The sequence below is a fragment of the Phoca vitulina genome, unplaced genomic scaffold (genome assembly GCF_004348235.1).
Source record: "Phoca vitulina isolate PV1807 unplaced genomic scaffold, GSC_HSeal_1.0 scaffold31, whole genome shotgun sequence".
Classification (NCBI taxonomy): domain Eukaryota; kingdom Metazoa; phylum Chordata; class Mammalia; order Carnivora; family Phocidae; genus Phoca; species Phoca vitulina.
In genome coordinates, this window is record NW_022589734.1 from 17,637,128 (window position 1) to 17,657,812 (window position 20,685).

Below are 20,685 nucleotides of genomic sequence, written 5' to 3' on the forward strand. Positions count from 1 at the left end.
ACAGGTGTCAGAACTGAACGGGACTGTAGGACACCGTGCTGGTGCCCACAGAGAACAGGCAACTGGTTGGCGTAGGGAAACCCCGCCACATTTGGTGGCCAGAAGTATTGAGAATGGAGTAGCAAAACACAGTTGTTCCCTTTCTCGTGGTTACTACCTGGGCCAATCTGGAAATATCTCCCAGCCCTGTGCTCCTCACAGTGCAGTCAGAGGGTAGGTGGCGGTCCATGAACTCTTACCAGTCCTGGAGGAGTTAAGAATCTCCTCCAAGGTCCTGGCCATTCTCCACCTCCTTTAGAAGTAAAATGCCACGATGCCGTCCCTCCTCCAACACTTAAAAGGTATCTGTCTCTGATGGATTGGAGTTAAAAAGCAAAAAGAAACAGTTCCTTTGGAAGTTTGTTGTTTTTTTTTTTTTTAATTGCTGCCCAGAAGCCAAGTAGAAATTTCAGAGGAAAGTATCATTTCTAAATAATCAACTGGTTAGGGCGCCTGGGTGGCTCAGTTGGTTAAGCGACTGCCTTCGGCTCAGGTCATGATCCTGGAGTCCCTGGATCGAGTCCCGCATCGGGCTCCCTACTTGGCAGGGAGCCTGCTTCTCCCTCTGAGCCTCCCCCCTTCTCATGTGCTCTCTCTCTCATTCTCTCTCTCTCAAATAAATAAATAAAATCTTTAAAAAAAATAATAATCAACTGGTTAATAAAAAAAGATTACAATAAAATGCAAACCTTGAGGTGAATACACAAGTATATTCATAGTCGTTATTAACCCAACACGATGGTGCTCCTATGGTCTACATATATCTCCAAAATGAAAATGGGTGCACAAAGCAATGGAAAGTTGTACAAGTGATACATGATTTCAGGTCATCACTATCATCAATAACAGCTTCCCTGCCTTTTTTTCTAATATTGTCAAGGAAAGTCACACCTGAGTTGTCCCTCCTAACAAAACGTGGCCAACTACAGCTGTGGGCTAAGGCCTCCAAGAAACCCCTGGGCAGGGGCACCTCTGTGGAAAACTCTTCACCGAGCTCTTGCCCCACCCTCATCACCATAGCTGCAATTCCCAGCCGGGCAAAACCTGGCACACTGGGTTAACCAAAACAAAACCAAGCAGAGAAAACATGGCTTTTGGGCAATTTTCTCACTGTGTCTTCAAAAGTATCATGCAGTGAGGCTTTAAAAAAAAAATGCAGCACAAAGCACCAATTCTTAATTTAAAATCAAGGCTTTAAAAAAAAATTGCAGCACAAAGCACCAATTCTTAATTTAAAATCTGTGAGGCCATTCTCGGGCTAATTCTCAGTCTATCTGCTACTAATAGACTTGATCTTTCAAGATGCGGCTGGAAAGAAACATCCATTTAACTATCTGGTTTTACGCTTATTTCCAAGATTAAGTCTCCATGCATGTGAGTTTGTACCGTGAGCACATACACTTACGATAGTTTGCTTATGATCACCGAAATTTTCTACATTAGGGAGTCAGAGCCAAACACCATGCTATACGCAACAGCTTCACAAAAGCAGGGATATCAGCCGAATAATCCTAGTGGGACAGACAACGGCGTGGTATGAGTCGTGTACGGCAGGGTTCCAGAAGCAGGGCTCCCATTCTTTGTCCCCACCACTTTCTCCTGATGGGACCTTGGATGTGGGGGCTAAATGAATTAATATATGTGAAGCCCTTAGAGATATCAGGGTTACACAGGTGATTCACGAATCTCCCACCTTCAGCCGTTGGTTGTACTTATAATCTCCTTCTCTCCACTTGCCCTAGAAATAGCCGCCGCTGCTGACAACAGATGCTGGTGGACTTCGAGAGCCTCAAGGACCCACCGCCTTGAGGGCTGTGGGGCCAAGACACCGTTGACTCAGTAGCCCACATACACTGTCAGATGTCTGTGCAGGACCACTGAATTTCAAAGTCACACTGGGTCAAAGCATGAAGGCGGGACAGTTACAATTCCAGTAACTCCCATCTCTGATACGGAAGAGGTTTTAGGAGGCAGGATGGCATCCCTCATCCCTATCTACAATACAGACATGGGAGCTGCTTATGAGCCCCTGGCAATAATGTGTTCGTGACAAAAGCCATACCAATGGCAAGCATTCAGGGCAATGTGATTCTATTAGGAAGCATGAGGGGTTTTTTCACCCTTCATCATGGACAGGACACTAAAGCCCATATGTATCTAATAGCATTTCAGGCAGGATCCATGGACTGATTTTAAATTATATTCAGCCTCAGCACTACAAAGAAATGAGCTATCAAGCCACAAAAATACATGGAGGAAACTCAGATGCATATTACTAGGAGAAAGAATCCAATCTGAAAAGGCTACATACTAAATGATTTCAACTCGATGACATTCTGGAAAAGGCAAAGCTATGGAGACAGTGAAAAGATCAGTGGTTGCCATGGGTTGCTGGGGTGGAGGGAGAGGGGACAAATAGAGCACAAGATTTCTAGGGCAGTGACAATATTCTGAAAGATAGGATGGACATATGTCATTATACATTAGTCCAAACCCATAAGGTACAACACCAAGAGTGAACCTCACCTAATATTAATTACACACTTCGGGTGATTACGATGTATAGGTTCATCAGTTGTAACAAATGTACCGCTCTGGGGCAGGATGTTGATGCATGGGGGAGGCAAGGGGTATATAGGAAATCTCTGCCTTCCTCTCAATTTTGCTGTGAACCTAAAATAGCTCTTAAAATTTTTCTGATTTAAAAAAAATTTTTTTTTTTTACCTAAGCCAAAACAAACACCTAACCACACTGCATGTGTAACCTCCCTGTATACAATGCCTGTCACCATCCCAGGGCAGAATTGGCTACAGGCAAAGTCTGAGACTGATTCACGGTTTCAGACTGCTAAAATAAGGTCGCAATCATGCTACAAAGTCCCTGAGGACAGCTGCCCCGTGTGGATCATTTTTATTACCCCCCTACTACTAAATAGCATTTTCTTTGCACGTACTATTTACATGGTTGAAAACAAACAAATCTTTTATCCATTAGGCAAAGTCACGTCATGGACCTCATGAACAACATTATGGTGGAATTATTGATAATTAAATGCTCTCCTCAAAATTATAAAGGAAATCTGATTATTTGTGGAAGATGCTGAGAGATTCAAAACAACAGGAAAGTGCTCGCTTCGGCAGCACAGATAGGAAACAATCGGTAAGTCCGAGTAAATTTGACAGGTGCAGAAAATGTCTTTAGTCTGAGATTCCAAGATATGAACAAGAGGCATTAAGTTTAGCAGATTCTCTCCCTAATACAATGCTGAGAATTATGAGTAAATGAGCAATAATAGTACTGCATTAGCAATTTAGTTCTCGCCTTCAAAAGGCATCAAGAAAAAAGGGGGAAATCTGTTCATCTGTTACATAGACTAAACTCATAATCTCAGTCGGAACGAGTTTTTAATAAAGCCACCATTATTAATCCAACCCTTGAATGGGCCAGACCAATCTCAAATAGAAACACACAATTTTCTACAGCTGGACACTATGCCCATCACTTCATGGGGCTGCCACTGGGCTTGGTAAGGATGTCCCCAAGGCCACCAGAGACTGATTCCAGAATACTTTACTCACGTATTTTTATGCGGAGAAGGGAACTAATGTTACTCTGCATCCGTCCATTACACACGGTTCTCAACACCTTATTGGATTCTCTTAATCCTCACCACAACGTGAGGCTGAACTGATTAGCCCCATACTCACTGGAGTAAACTGTCCACAAGACTAAGTAAATGGCAAAGCTAGGATTAAGACCTAGTTCTGGATCTTTTTTGGTAGATTCCTTTAACCCTACATCTAACCTTCAACCAGAATGATCTTTAGGAAATAAATTTCCTGGGGTGCCAGAGTGGCTCAGTCGGATACCAACTCCTGTTTTCAGCTCAGGCCATGACCTTGCGGTCATGGGATCGAGCCCCACGTCAGGCTCTGAGCTCAGCGCAGAGTCTGCTTCAGATTCTCTCTCTCCCTCTGCCCCTCCAACTCCTGCTCTCAAATAAATAAATCTTTAAAACAGAATAGAATAGATTCCCTACCATTCTTCTGGTTTAACATCCTACAACGACTCCTATTGTACTTGGAAGAAATACCAGGTTCCTTACTGTCATCTGTCGGATACAGCCTCCGTTCACTTTGCACAGCTTCAACTTCCCTCTTTCTGCCCACTGAGAACTTGTAAAACTCCCTCCTGCCTCAGAGCCGTCACACAGGCTGCTCTCTGTGCCAGGGATGTTCTTGCTCACACGTGACACCAATGTCACCTCCCCGTCTCAAACTCCCCTGGTACTCACGATCGGTCCTCCTCGGGGCACCTGTCCACTGCAAGGTAAGCTACAACGGGGCCGCACCTGCGCCTCACCACCATCCACCCGGTGCCTGCCGCGTGCTGGGCGTTGTCAGGTCTGCTCAGAGACACCATCTCCTGCCCCCTCCGAGTGCCCCCAGGCAAAGGCTGGGTCACACTCTCCTGGTTCTTTCCTGCCTGGTCCGCCTCGCGCTTGATAAGCAGGAGAGCGTAAAGGTTTACCGAAGAAACAAACACAGGCAGAAAAAAATGATCTCAGAACTCTCTACCAAGAAAGAATGTAGATGCCCATAAGGCCATTTAGGACAGCTACACTTAGAGCATGGCTTAGTTTTATAGGAGTAACTGGGTACTTTTATTTTACTACTGAAGAAAAGCGATTGTTTTATTTGGCTAACCACCAATTTGAAAGTCCTCTTAATAAGGATGTGTTTGCTGGCTTATTTATTGGGTTACTCGATAGCTCTGACAATAGCGTACTGAGTAGAAAAGCGAATTCCCAACTCTGGGCCTCGGTGGGCACGCATGTCAGATGAACTGGCTGGACTGTTGTTCTCAGGGGCTGCTTTCCTAAACGGGAGAGGCATCACTCAGAGAAGAAAGCATTCACGTCCCAGGGCACTGCACCAGAAGCTCCCTCCCCTGCCCTGCCCTCCCCGGGGCTGGCTGCCCACTCAGGGAGCCTTCCTAACCCTCCACGTGAGTGTGGCTACCGCCCCGCACCACCTCCACTCGCTCGGCCTCTCACTCTGTCTGGAATACCTGCTCTATCGCCTTCCCAGCACCGCTGACCATCTGAAACCATCTCACGAATCTACTTGCTTACTCATCTACACATCCGCCTTCCCTGCATCTACCGGTTATAAGCTCCATGGAAATAGTGGGTTTGTCTATCTTGTTCCCTGTTATGCTCCCCGTGCCCAGACCACTGTGAGGCATGAAACCAATTAAGATATATCTCTTAAGGGAATAAATGATGAATATATGAGGTCCTTGCTCACATCACATTACTAGAAACATCTGGGACAACGGTGATGTTTCCCTGAATGACTCTACTCTTTGGCATTTAAGTACCAACCAGATGTGGACGCAGTGCTGTGTCTTCACAAATGCTTTCCTGGGGAAAATTTCAAACACACACAAAGGGAGAGGGAACGGAATAACACAACATCACATAACATCACACCTCGTCCCGTCATATAACAACACAACACACTGTGCCCATCGTCAACAGTTATCAGTATGTGGCCAGTCCTGAGATACGGCTATTAGAGACTTTCGAAAGTTATATTAACATCCAAGCCAAGGTGGATTCACACTCAGTCTGGAAAAGCAATCAGTAGATTATAAATGTCCAAAGGGCTCACTACATTTTACACGGTACTGAGAATAGGAGGCTCTCCCTTATCCAAGGGCTTTGACCCTCCTGTATCCAGAAGAAATCCTATGAGCACCAGAAATAGATGTTCCACAGCCCCAAAGGGTCAGCCACACCTCCACTCCTGATGCATCGTCCTGTGGCTGCTTTACTCACTCCGATGTCACCTCCATTAGCGAGTTTCCAGCACACGGCAGACAGGACAGAAAACATGCCAGGCTGTGAAGAGAGGGTAGCAGCAGGACAGGGCCTCCTGACAGCCCAACACTGTGACAAGAGACAGGAAGCTGGGAGCAGCCCAAGCTCCTTTCACCACATGGAAGACAATGGATGTTCACAGTCACACCCAGCAGCCTCCAAGCTCTGCTTGGGACACTGGGGGGGGGGGGGGGGATGGGGCAACGTAGTTAAGCTCTGGTGTCTGAAAGAATAAGGTCCAGCTATCTGAAAAATTAACTTACATTAAAATTAAAACTCATGGAAAAACACCACAAGCAGCAAGAACTGAAAAAAATTGTTGGGTTCAGATTCTAGCCAATTTTCAATTGTTTGGGATTGAGTTTCCCCAGTTTTTGTTTCAGTGTTTTGGTAGAAAAGGTATAATTACATGTAGTTTCATTCAGTCTCTGTCGCTATTATATGTTCGAGGCCCAGAGATCACAGACCAGTGACCAACAGAAAACATACTCCCTGCAGGGCACAACCGGCAAACTATCTAACATGCTCACATCAGCAGGCCTTACGCCTGTCATAAAACACATCTTCTTAAAAAAAAAAAAAAGACAAATCAGTATCCTTCACACCTTCCTCTTTACTTCTCTCCACTTACCAAAAAAGGAGGGGAGGGATAGAGAAAGAAGGAAGGATACTTGTTTGTTCTGCAATCATTGGGAAGAACAATTTTTTTTTTTTTAGATTTTATTTATTTGAGAGATAGACAGACAGCCTGGTGGGGGGAGGGGCAGAGGGAGAAGCAGGCTCCCCCACTGAGCACGGGACCTGACGAGGGACTCGATCCCAGGACCCTGAGATCATGACCTGAGCTGAAGACAGATGCTTAACCAACTGAGCCACCCAGGCACTCCCAAAAAATCATTTTCATTGCTATTTTTATACACAAAATCTTTCTCTGCCTGGAGACATTCACAGAAAGATTATCTTGGTCTGGGCCCTTTTTGTTACTCTCCTACTTTTGTGGAATATAGTACCAAGGGCAATGAATATCCTTTAAAACCTGAGATCTTATTCTCCCTGTCAATTTACAAAACTACTTCACCCTACTCTCATTCACACACAAATACAAAACTATTTGGCCTATATATTCTAAATCAAAAGTTAAATGAAAATAAGTCTGCCCTTAAAAGTTCACATCCTCACTCAAGGTTAATGGACATATCTTAAGCTACCAGAAAATTCCATACCAATCCTAAGATCTAGGTAGAGGGAACCAATGTAAACAGCAGAAAATATAATAAAGATGCCTTTCCCAAAGAGTATTCAGAGAAGGATTATTACTGCAAGATCCACTAGGGGAAGGGGAGTATTCTATAATCAAATGTGTTTTTGAACTCCTAGCTCCCCATTTAAATATTCACGAAGCAGGACAATGTGTCAAAGGCTCTAAGAAGTCTTGCAGCAAAGAAACTGATTTAACTTTATTTTATTGCAGAATCATTCTTCCCTATGTGGCAACCATTAACAGGGAGCAGAAGGCTAGCTGAGGACAAAGCACCAGCTGACACCCCACAAACCCCTCCCCACCCCCACTCCTGGGTGGGATATGCGTGACATTCCTCCAGGAAGCTCCCGACTGTCTTAATGTTAATGCCTTGCTAGAGAGGAAAAACTACCTTAACTTGACAATAGCAAGGTCTCCAGTATCCTGTGAGTCTTTAACATATGAAAATCCTTCTGAAACCTCCTTTTTCCTTACCTCCCCAGCTCCCAAGTATATAATCAGTCACCCCTCACAACCTGGGGCAGCAGCTCTTTCTGCCCATGGGTCCTTACCTGGAGCTTTAATAAAACCACTATTTTGGGGCGCCTGGGTGGCTCAGTCATTAAGCGTCTGCCTTCGGCTCAGGTCATGATCCCAGGGTCCTGGGATTGAGCCACGCATCCAGCTCCCCGCTCCGTGGGAGGCCTGCTTCCCCCTCTCCCACTCCCCCTGCTTGTGTTCCCTCTCTCGCTGTGTCTCTCTCTGTCAGATAAATAAGTAAAATCTTAAAAAAAAAAAAAAAAAAGACAAAAACCCACCATTTTGCACCAAAGAATTTCTTCTTGGTCATCACCCCACCAAATCTCACCTACATTTCAAAACTACATCAGTTAACGTCAGCTCAAGGGAACACACTTCAAGGAAAGCTGAAACCAATCTCAAGAAACAATAACCAGCTAATATAGATAAACACAGTCATGCTCTTCACTTTATGGAGGAGGAAAAATATACTCAGAGACCTACTTTCAAAGTGTCACAGGACTACAACAGTGACACCGGTAAGCCCTTAGAACAATCTTTCCAGAAAATTTTTCTAAATTTGAAAATAAATGCAACCAGCTGAGCTTTTTATTAGAGCTTTGGTCATTTCCACAGGGGTATTTACAAAGTAAACAATGGGAGTGCCCCTTCTGTGACTCCCTCGGTGGGAGGCACAATAGGAACAGGACATCTGCCAGGAACGGAGGAGAAACAAGGTGGGGAGGGAGAGGAAGGGAGAAGAATGCCTCTGGACAGCCAAGTGCAGAAAGGAGAAAAATTCTTAGTGTCTTCCTGTGTTCTGAAGACTAGCCTGGCTCTAGTTAAAGCACTTGGGTTCCTAATGAGCCCCAATCTACCTAGAGCTCAAAACAACAACAGCAACAAAACAAACAAACAAAAAAACAAAACAAAACCAAAAACCAGATTAGCCCTAAAAAGAGCAAGGTGATCACAGGGAAGGGCTCATCCACAAGATCCTGCAGAAACAGGTCTTTGATTCCAGATGTAGGAGAATCGGGGGTCAAGAGCTAACGACCCCCAGAGAAGTTAAAACCAGCCCATTCTCCTGAAGGACTCCAGAAGTGAGGACATCCAGTATTCCCACTAATGAAAGCAAACCACTTGGAAATTCCCAACCCCGACTCAGGGTATTTGCCCAGAAAGGGGTCAATCCTTGAAGCTTTAAATGGCACGCGGATTTGCTGAACTTGGGGTTCACCCTGTTTTCCAAATGCCGGTGCTGGAGGACAGAAAAAGAGAGTGTGGAGATCCACACAATCCAATACTCTTCACAGCAGTGCAAGAAGGTGAACCTACAGTTATACACAGCAATGTAGCTGAATCTCAGAAAACACAACGTTAAAAGAAAGAAGCCCTGAATAATATATTCATATGACTCCATTTATATAAAGTTCCCCCAATAAGGGCAAAACTAAACAACATACTGTTTGGGGGTACATACCTAAATACACAACTGTTAAAAAAAAAAAAAAAAGCCAAGGGATAATGACCACAGAAATCAGGAAAGTGAGATTATTTTTAGGGCAATACTCCTTTTTCTGTCTGCTCTTCTTAAATACAGGTAATCTGTTTCTTCAGCTGCATGGAGGGTATGCAGGGGTCCATTTTTATTATTACTCATCTTTAATTACACATATGTTTTATATACTGGCTGTAAAACAATAACCAGTCATTCTCCTCAAGTCCTTAAAAAACCAAATTTAGAAAACAGACTGGATGAGTCAGGAGAGATTCCTCAACCATGGTCATGAATGCCCTTGGAATTCAATATATCTTTGCAATTAAAACAGGAAATTTGTGACATCTTCCCTGTTCCGGAGACCTGGAGGTTGCCAGAAGCAAGTCCCTGGTGGGTTTTTTTTGGCAGTTGGTAGTCTAGAGTTTTTCATGTTTGTGAAGAGCCAATGTACAGGACTTCGGAGTGACCCCTCCTCACAACTGCTGAGTGAAGGAGCCCAAGTTTCAGTGAACCACTCAGACAAATGACAAGGGACAGAGAAAAGAGCATGCCAAACCCTTCGCAGGCTGCAACTGGAGCGTCATATAAAAGGCCTTTACCCCTGTCCCAACTCCCTCCAAGTCTCCAATCATCATTTGACCAATGTCTGAGCTGGGGCTGTGTGAGCAGTCTTCAGTTCTGATCTCAAATGTCAAGGAGGGCACAACTCCCAAAACTCTGTGCCTAAAATTCATCCAGCACAGGAGCCTCAGCCTTAAGACCAAGAGTCTTGGTATAAACAAGCAGTGGGACCCCCTGCAGGGTAACAACCAGTATTCACACGGTAAGCTCTTTTGGGTTCAGCCACGTCTCAATCCCGTAATATCTTCTGCACCAGGACTCAGTAACGAACATGTAGAGGTACTCAAAAATCTTTTACTTTAAAATATGATTCTATGGGGGCACCTGGGTGGCTCAGTCAGTGAAGCGTCTAGCAACCTAGCGCCTTTGGCTACTTCATGATCTGGAATCGCACCCCACTTGGGACTCCCTGCTTCTCCCTCTTCCCTTCCCCTGCCCCCCGCTTGTGTTCTCTCTTGTGCTTGCGCTCTCTCTCTCAAATAGATAAAATCTTTAAAAATAAAAAAATAATATGATTCTACAGTTTTAAAATTATTTTTATTTAAAACTTTTGAAAAAAAAAAACTCAGTATCATTGAATAAATGAAAGAGACCATCATGAGAGCAGAGACTATATTTTTAATTACATATTTGAGATGCCATTTATTAACATGCTTATAAAAGTCCCATACACAGGTTCCAGCAAGACCCATCCTTGATTTGGAATGTTTTCCTGCCACTAATTACAATACTTGTGACCACTGCTTACAACAGACATTTTTTGGATTTTCTGTACAACTTCTAGTCTTAGATGTGAAGTAAGTTATGCTACGGGCCCAATGGATGCTCTCGATGCTGTTAATTTAAAGTTCAATGTATCAGTGTGCTTTGTTCTCCTTTTGTCTGATTTAAAAGTTTAGGCTTCTCCTTGGATTAATCAATAGAAGTTCTTTTATAAATAAACTCTACAGATTTTATAGTCACTCAAGTAATAGGACTTGGCAGGTGAAATGAAAAGTCTATAAGCAATAAACAGAACTTCTACCAAGGGCAGCCCCTCTTAAATAAAGCTTGTGTTTACGTTGGACTAAATACCTTTCCTAAATTTGTCTCTCTTACAAACACAAGAGAACTAGAGCAAACAGTTATAGGAAGGACTGCATTCTGATGTGAGAAGAAGGGGGTTCTGAAAGGGGAAGACAAGACAAAAAAGAAACTTATAAAAAGGCTGTTAAGAAGCAAAGTCTCCCATATGTGGATGGAAGTGGATGGAAGCAGCATAATTATTATTATATTCCATGCACAATTTTTTCTCTTATTGCTGGTTGTAGTTGGGTATGAAGTGAACACTTAGCTGGATCAGAAGTGATAGCAGCAAGTTCCTACAAGACCTGGTTACATGATTTCCCCCATGCCTTCTGATGCACAATATCTAAGAAGACAGGAGATAGGAAAATGTATTTTCTTCACACATGGTCTCCAATTAGAATCAAATTAAGTCCACCCCTCCCTCCAAACATACTTTCCAAAAAGGGGGGAAAAAGGGGCGCCTGGGTGGCTCAGTTGGTTAAGCGACTGCCTTCGGCTCAGGTCATGATCCCGGAGTCCCTGGATCGAGTCCCACATCGGGCTCCCGGCTCACCCGGGAACCTGCTTCTCCCTCTGACCCTATCCCCTCTCATGCTGTTTCTCTCTCTCTGTCAAATAAATAAATAAACAAAATATTTAAAAAAAAAAAAAAAAGGGGGGAAAAAAAAAACCAAACCCACAAATGCTTCAAATCCATCCAGCAGATATCTGAAAGAAGGATATTCAAGGTGGGAGGACCTGCACCCCAAGGCAAAGTGCATGCTTGGGGACAGAGAGGTGAACTGAAGCAATCTTACTCAGGACATAGTCTGCAGTCAGAGCTGAAGGATGTGCTGATGAACTGATGTGAGGTGTGGGGTAAGAGAGCCATCAATGAGAAAACCGATATTTTACACCTGAGCAAAAGGACGACTGGGGCTGTCTTTTGCAAAAATGGGGAGACTGCGGGAAGAGCGAGGTTGGTGGTGGGTGGGGGGAATCAGGAGTTTGTTTTTTTACATGCTAACTTTGAGATGCCAACTAGACACCTACTTGGAGAAAGCAAGCGGGCAGTCTAGATACACAGGAGGCCAGAATAAAGATGATGCTTAAAGCTATGTGCCCGGACGAGATTATATTGTGTCTTGTGCAGAGCAGACCCATCTCAGACTTCGTGAAGTAAATAACCCGTATCTCCATCGCTTTGAAGACACGGTCTCTTGGGAGTTTCACAAAAGAAAGCAGAATATTCCCTGTGCACTTAGGAGACAGCATAAACAACACATTCCTATGGGTAGGGGCAGATGATCCACAGTGTGCACATATGTGTGCAGTGCATTTAAACAAAGGTCGTCACCTCGATGCTTAATTAAGGAATATGTTAGACTAACTGCAGTCACTGAGAGGAGGCCAGCCGCCAGAATAAAGACAAAGGCAAACAGTGTCGTCTCTCTGAAGGGCTCAATACACGAGTAAAAGACACTCAGATGTCACATGGCTCTGGAAATTACTTACTAATGAAGAGAATACCTGGCTAAGAGAGAGGAAAGAGGCAAATCAGAAGGAAAATCCATCTAGTAGCACAAACAGTGACATTTATTAAAGATGTCAGTTATCTCTACCTTTCCCCAACCCCACTCTTACAACAACCTGCTCTGCCCACAGCACCAGACGAGGCAGCCAGACCTATGGTATCCCTGCGTAAACTGTTCATCTTACAATGAAGATGTCACAATCAGATGTGTAATTAAAGTTGTCATTATGTCCAAGTTCCTATTAATTCTGAAAAGAAATATATTCTTTATTTTTTGATAAAACATAAGGTTGCCAAGAAATTTGGTTCTTGTAAAGTTCCATGAGTTCCAATGTTCACCTATTTCCTGGTGCATTTCTTAGACACATTTAGATGGTTTTTTTGGTATTCAAAACAAAGTTTCGCTAGCTGCCTCTTGGCTAGAAGGCATCCCCACCAGTTATACACTCGCTGGGAAAGCAGAGGACCAATAAGAAGACAAACTTTCTTTTATGCAAAAATTACTTATAATTGAAATGTGTAATAATTGGGAGAATGGTTAAGTAAACCAGGATATATTCAGGTGGAGAACCTACCTTACAATCAGATCTGAAAGGGGTGCCTTAAAATGTAATCAGAATCCAGCAATTCCACTTCTAGGTAAACACAAAAGAACTGACAGCAGGGACTCAGAGAGATATTTGTACGTCCATGTACGTTACTGATAATAGCCAAAATGTGGAGGTAACCCAAATGTCCATCGATAGATGAGTGGGTAAACAAAATGTGGTCTATCCACGCAACAGAATATGATTCAGCCTTAAAGAGAAAATTCTGACACGCGCTCCGACATGGATGAACCTTGAAGACATCATGCTAGGTGAAATAAGCCAGACAATAAAGGACAAATATTGTGTGACTCCAAGTATATCAGACAGAGTTATCAAATTCATAGCTACAGGGGAGCCTGGGTGGCTCAGTCGGTTAAGCATCCGACTCTTGGTTTTGGCTCAGGTCATGATTTCAGGGTCCTGAGATCAAGCCCCGGGTGGAGCTCTGTGCTCAGCGTGAAGTCTACTGAAGACTCTCTCCCTCTGCCCCTCCCCCTGCTTGCTCTCTCTCTCAAATAAATAAATAAATCTTTCTTAAAAATTCATAGAGACAGAAAGTAGAGGAGAAGCTAGAATAGAATACAGGGCTGAGGAGAGGGAGTGAAGGGAAGCTATTTAATGGGTATAGAGCTTCTGCATGGGATGATGAAAATGTTCTGAGCATGGAAAACACTGACAGTGCACAAGCTGTGAATGTAAAACCATCGAATTGTACACTTAAAAATGGTTAAAATGGTCAATTTAATGTTATGTATATTTCACCATAATAAACCATCTGATCAGAGTACAGACAAGTCCTCATTTCCATAATCGCTGGGCACTGACAGCGAGTATGGGAGCAGGATTTCTCCTCTCTCCAAGAGGGAGCAGGATGGTGAGGACACAGGGGAGGCTGGCCCAGGCAAGAAGAGTCACGGTATAAACATGCAGTGGGAGCCCCTGCAGCCCCGGAGCCCCAGCCCCAAACACCCCAGAGGCAGACACCGGCAAGCAGCGACAACATTTTGACCACGCGTAATCATCAGCCAGGTGATTCATGAAAGACAGACTCGAGAGCAGGCAGCTGAGAATCAGCCTCCCAAGGATAATGTGCAGAAGTACGGACAGTGAGGAAATGCACTGATTAAAAGCGGTAAATCGCCTGCAGAAGTTCAGGTCTGTACTTCCCAGGCTGGTTGAAGCCAAGGTCAGTGAGCTAATAAGCTGGCCAGCTCAGCTCAGCTCCAGCAGGCTTTGGACAGTCTGGTTTGATGGACCAAAGGGAAGACTCATGTATGTATGTGCTTCTCTACAGCTCTTTGTGTGAACATATTCTTGGAGTTTCTTATTCCCCAAAATGTTTGAAGTAGTTCAAAGCAGTCTCGGATGAAGTTTGAAGAAAGGTTTTCACACCAGTCAGAGCAGATAACTGGAGGGAATCAGGACACTGTCAGGAGGACTGTGGTGTGGGCTGAAGGCAGGTCCAGGGCACTAAAAACCTGGGGATTCGGTAAAAAGAGCAGTGCCTGGCAAGACCGGTTTGCTCACCACATCAGAGGACCCCACCAAAGGGGCACTTTAGGAAACAGAAGCCACAAATTGGTTCTATTTCACTGACCAAAGTGGTACTTAGGGAGCAACGGAAAAGGAAATTCAGAGTTCATTTTATTCTGCTATATCTGTTATGCTACAAGTAGACTATAAAGCAGTGAAAAGCCTCACTATAAATACCTTCTCTTTGCCGCTCTGTATCATGCCATCCAAGACATCTTACTATTAGAACAGTACAAAACAAGAAATTACTTTTCCCTGCTTGGAGCAAGCTCCTGAGTATTCAAGGGCAGCAGATTATGCCACCCAAAATATGCCCCTTTGGCATCAGGGTTACTTTGAGAAACAGCAGATGCAGGAGAAGCTCATAAACAGAGAATGTTACCTCCTTTTAAGGGACATTTACATTTATAAAGGAAATATCCATTTTTAAGAGTATCCTCTCTATGCACCAGGAAGAGAAGGAGGATTCTAAAATCATGAGAAACTCTTAATGGAGAGGGCAGGGACTTAAGTCTGCATAACAAACTGACTCCTGTTTATATCGGTGCTTTTCCTGGTAACTTCCCCTAATGGCCCAGTGGACGCACACTCACACACACGCACAAACACACACAGGCGCACACACCCCTTCTTTTCTTTAAGACTGATTTTAGAGAGGAAGAGACTGAGAGCAAGCGCACACGTGAGGGGGGGGGGGGGCGTGGGGTAGAGGGAAAGAATCTCAAGCAGACTCCCCACTGAGCGTGGAGCCCAACATGGGGACGTGCGGGTCAATCCTACAACCCTGAGATCATGACCCGAGCTGAAATCAAGAGCCGGATGCTTACCCAACTGAGCCACCCAGGCGCCACCCCCCCTTTCTTTTCTTTTTAGCTGAAGATAGCATTTATGGTGGTAGCTTAGGCCACCTCATGGAGCTACTCATTCTCCATGTATATTTTCTATGTATACATGTTAATGAACTTGGTTTTTCTCTTGTTAACCTGTCTTTTATTACAGGGGTCTCAGGCAAGAACTCAAAAGGAGAGAAAATTATTTTTCCTCCCTCACAATGCTATATATTATCATCAGATACCTATCCAAAAAGGTATTATGTTAAAAATGACATTATCAGAAACACATCAATAGAGGTCACATCAAACCCTAAAGTTCAACTTCAGAATAATTTGGGTCACACTAATATTTCAAAGGTGAATTTAGAAAGACCAGATTACAATGGAAATGTTGGGAAGAATTTAATGTAAAAATCACAGACACCATAAATGACATAAAAGCTAAACACAAGATTACAAACAATCGGATCGTGTGAGCATTCCAGAACGAGCTCATGGCACAAGCAGTAACTCAAAAGAAAAGAATTTCTCTAACAAACAAAGCAGCCCTTCAAGAAAAAGGTACAAGACTCTCATGATTAATGTTCTGAATCATTAACTGCTTTGCAAAGATTACAATAAAGCACATTTTAGGCTAAAAACTGTATTCTGGCCAGCTGGTTGTACCTTTCTGAGCTCCTTCTCCAGCAGGAAGGAAGCGTGTGAGCCTCAGCCAAGGTTCAAGACAGCTCTCAGCTGAAGGACAGCTGACAAGTAGGGGGACTGTTACATGAGACTCACGAAACATTCAGTCAAAGGAAAGGAACTAAAAATGGGGTTACCATCTCCCTGTAATACTTAAAAAGATGATACCATTCGTCAAACGTATATATCTTTGGCTCCATGAAGGATAAAATGAATTAACGGGGGAGCCAAACCTTGGACAGGTGCAATGGGGACTAGAAAGCAGAGCAAAGTTATCCCTTCCCTGGAAAAAGTCAGACTTTACTTCGAAACATTCATCAATATGCATCAATCAAACCATTATGGAGTATGGACTTAGGAAGTTGGTGAACGAAGTGCCAGTTTAGCTGGAACTGTGAGGTTCTTAAGAACTTACAAGGGAGAACTCACAAAGGCCTAATTCCAGCGCTTCCTAACAGAGGCAGGGAACAATGAAGTGACAAATTCCTAAGGTGAGAGATCATTCTTTTATCCAACAGATTCGTGCACTTCCATAGAGACCGTAACGTCTTCAATTTCCTGGAGACACCGTACTTGGAAAGGAATGTATGGTGTCATCAGGAAAAACACTGTTCAGAAACTATCTTGCTTTTCCTGAAGTTGTCTGACTTCAGAGTTCATACAGAGGCGTTACTACCAAACTGTGTGGGCAGGAGGAAAGGCCGACGTGAGCCTGGATCTACCAAACTTTGCCATGACCTTCTCTAACGCAGAATGACTAGGAGTTCCATAAATGTCCACACACCCCAGAGGGCTGGGAAAAAGAGATAGCAAGGATCCCACTGTTCAGATCACAACACTGTCTTAGAGGCTTTTATTTTTTTAAAAAAGATTTATTTATTTGAGGGTTAGGGCAGAGGAGAAGAGAGAAAGGATCTTAAGCAGACTCCATCCTGAGCATGGCACCTGGCGCAGGGCTCAATCTCATGACCCTCAGACCATGGCTTAACCGACTGAGCCACCCAGCACCCCTGCCTTAGAGTTTTAATAGGGTTTATTTTAATGTTTCCAACCTGCTTTTTGGAGGGTTGGTCACTTGATCACCGTGACACTTGAGGCCTCGTGGGGCTGATGCTCCCGTTTACACACCAGAGCTTATTAATCCAAGGGGCTAAGGAACTTGCCTAAACTTGGACAGAATTAGACCTAGAAACCAGTTCTCTGGATTCTATGTCCTATCTTTTCTCAACTAGCCAACATCTGAATTTATTTCCAATGAAGAGGGGGCCTTCCTAAAATATCAATGAAACTGCATATATGCACAATACTCCTAGCATTCTTTCATAGGAAAACACTGCATTCTTGAGGCTTCGTTTTTCATGTCAGGTGTTACGCACATATTATCCCTAAAACTAGAAGGGCCAAACTATGGAGAGCCTATTACATGATAAAGTGCTAGTTCAGTGCCAAGCGTTTTTTTGTTTTTAGGATTTTTGTTCGTGGTTGGCTGGTTGATTAATTCTGAGACCAAGAGAGCTGGACTCCCATTTAGTTCCTGACTTATTTTGTTGTCTTAAATTCTTTACTCTTCTTTGAGATTCTGAGGAGACCTTCCTCTTCCAAAGGGATATCAAATACAACTAGTATTAATGAAATAGGATCTCTCGGGGCCTTAAGTGATGTGGCATAAAAGAATCTGATATTCTAACTAATTGCACTGTTGAGAACCTACTGAACACCTACCATGTGTTCATGACGGAAGTAACTCTATGTGACAAATACGCCTTTCTAAAAGCTCAACATCACGGGAAGACAAAATAAAAACAAGGAACACAAAACACTGATTTCTTGAAGATCTGTTCTACAATGGCAGTAGTATAAGACCAGACAATAGAAACTATATGTGGGGGTGCCTGGCTGGCTCAGTCAGTAGAACATGCAGCTCTTGATCTTGGGGTCCTGAGTTCAAGCCCCACATTGGGTACAGACCCTACTTTAAAAAAAAAAAAAAGAAAGAAACTACATGTGTTCATGAGAATAGAAGTAATAGAAACTAAAAACAATTTTAAATGCTGTTTCTTCTGATAATAATAAAAGCAATACTCACTTGGTTAAAAAAAAAAAAAGCAAAAACAGAAAAGTATAAAGAAAAAATAAAAAGCCCCTATAATCCCATTACCCAGGTATGAGATAACTGCTATTAACATTATGTTGAATTATCCTCATAGACTTTTTCCTATGCTTCTCTTCCCCAGAATGCTTCTCAAAATGTGGTCCCCAGACTAATATCATCAGTCTCTGGTAACCTGTTAGAAAAGCAAATTCTCAGACCCCAACCCAGACCTACTGAAAAAGAAATTCTATGGGTGGAACTGGCAATTTTTAACAAGCCTTCCAGATGATTCTCATGTGTGCCAAAGTTTGAGAACCACTAACATATTCTATACACACTACATACCTTCTCCCCTTCCAAAAATGGGGTCATGGTGTACATACTGTATAAAATTATAAATTCATATTGGGCACCAAGCTTACATTTTGGAAATTACCTAAGTATTACATGAATACAGTATGCCTGAATACCTTCACCATGGTGAAGAGTATCACAAAATGCTCCATATAACAAATGCAATTAAACACCAGAGTCAGCCAGACTAAAACATTGATGGCTGAATAAATAAGTCATTTAGCAAGGTGGGGACCTAATAAAACCCGTATCTAGAAATCCCTGAGTGGTTACATAAGGTTTTTAGATCTTCTTTGAAAAAAACAGGGAACATCCGTCTTGGCTTCTCTATCCTGTCCATGAATCTATTTTGGGGGTTACCTAGACACTTGCTTTTGCTATCCAACATGCCGGTGCCAGCAAACGGCTTCCTGACCCAGCGAGCTGCACACACGGGGACACTCACCCAAACGCTCCTGCACGTGCCAGCCTCACCCCACCACAGCAGACCACTTCTGCACAAATTTCAGACAAGCAACGCAAGCTCTGCCTGGAAGCTTGCATACAGGCCACTCTGATAACGGAGTGAGGGTCCAAGCAAGGAGGAAGTCCGTGAGGACAGAAAGAGAAGAAAACTAGTGTGAGTAGCAGCACCGACATCCCATGGAGAGGGCGCTTAACTTTGACCAATTATTTCTCCAGCTCTGGAATACATACCTTTTGAAAATCCTTGCCAGCCCCAGGGAAACCACAACAGCATAAATCAGAGGAAAAAGTCAAGCTTTTTATTTGCTCAAGGTTATCCAAAAAGCTTAACTGGGGGAAAAAAAAATCAATTCATGGTAAAATAACAATATCTCAAATATACCATTCTTCCTTTATACAAGAGAAAAGCTTTGTGACCTTGGGCACGCTGGTGAACTTTTCTGGGTCTTCTATGAGTGACATGATTGCAGCAGATGGCTTTACATGACAGCCAAGGAAACCCCAGAAAGTACAGGTACAATAAGACTTTACAGCATCTGTAAAGGATTTATTGACTAGCGATCTCTCCTCTCAACAACAAAGACAAGAGTACATTCCAGCTGCGTTCTTCTTTGTTAGAAACTTCACAAGCAGAGCTAGACACCGCAGAGCAGACACAGGATGAAAGGCACCGTGGGGGAAAGAGTTTGGGTGCAGATGGGAGCTTGCGCGGCCGGCCCGAGTGCCCTTGGTCTCGCCACTTCCCAGCTGGGGGACTCGAGCAAACTACCTAACTCCACTGAGCCTCAATCCCATCTAGAAAATGGGATTCACAGGGCTTTATGATGATTAAGTAAAGCACATAGAACAAGTTTTATCTATACGTTGTAGCTATTAGTAATAATATGAATAGTAATATGGAATGCTCTACTCAAGAGGCAGAAGCGTAAGACGTGGCTATGGTCTGGAGACACCTGCCTGACCTGGGGGTCGCCAAGAGGCAGACAACAGATTGAGTCCGTCAAGTGGACATGCTAGTCCTAAATCCTAGCAGAGACTACCCACCATACTTCTTACAACAGCAGTACCTTTCAAGGGGCAACTTTTGAACCCACAACTAGAAGTCAAAGGCAAAGTAGCTCTGAGGAAAGACTCAAGGCTATGGGTCAGGAGAGGATCTGGGTTCAAGTTGGAATACCTCCACTTCTGAGCTATATAGCTTCCAACAAATTAGGCTAAGATTTACGGCCCTCTTGTCATGAAATGATATACTTTATCTACCCTACAAGACTGCTATAAACCTAGCACAGGAAACAGCCACATTAACGAGTGATCAATAAAAGTCAGTAATAATGGTTGTCTTAAAAAGCATTTGAATACTTCAAATAAAAGCTCCAGTTAAGGCATGATGTCAGCTGAAGGAAGACAAACAATCAGATCCTCCAACATCTTTCTATTTTGGTGCAGGAAGCGGGGAGTGTGTATGGTCGGTGGGCACCAGGAGGGGGAAGGTAGCCTGGAAACGGAGAGATGACCCAGGGGATGGACACAGGTGCTCACCAGACGCAGGCCAAACCGAAGAACTCACACCTTTGCTCAGAAGCTATCCTCCTTGGAAACAAACACTATAGGGGCACCTGGGTGGCTCAGTTGTTAAGCGTCTGCCTTCGGCTCAGGTCATGGTCCCAGGGTCCTGGGATCGAGCCCCGCATCGGGCTCCCTGCTCCGCGGGAAGCTTGCTTCGCCCTCTCCCACTCCCCCTGCTTGTG

The 20,685-nt window shown here is 43.7% G+C and overlaps 1 protein-coding gene across 5 annotated transcripts in view; it reads right to left on the bottom strand.

Moving 5' to 3' along the window:
• The window catches only part of KIF13A (kinesin family member 13A), a 211,714-nt gene that overhangs the window by 141,558 nt on the left and 49,471 nt on the right, over positions 1-20,685 (bottom strand). The window contains exon 1 of one of the 5 annotated variants that reach the window (XM_032424920.1): positions 5,843-6,094. The exons of the other annotated variants lie outside the window; for them this stretch is intronic. Within the exon in view, the coding sequence (XP_032280811.1) occupies positions 5,843-5,859 (17 nt within the window). The 5' untranslated portion in view covers positions 5,860-6,094. Of the gene's footprint in view, positions 1-5,842; positions 6,095-20,685 lie in introns of those variants that run through there. 5 annotated transcript variants of the gene reach the window in all.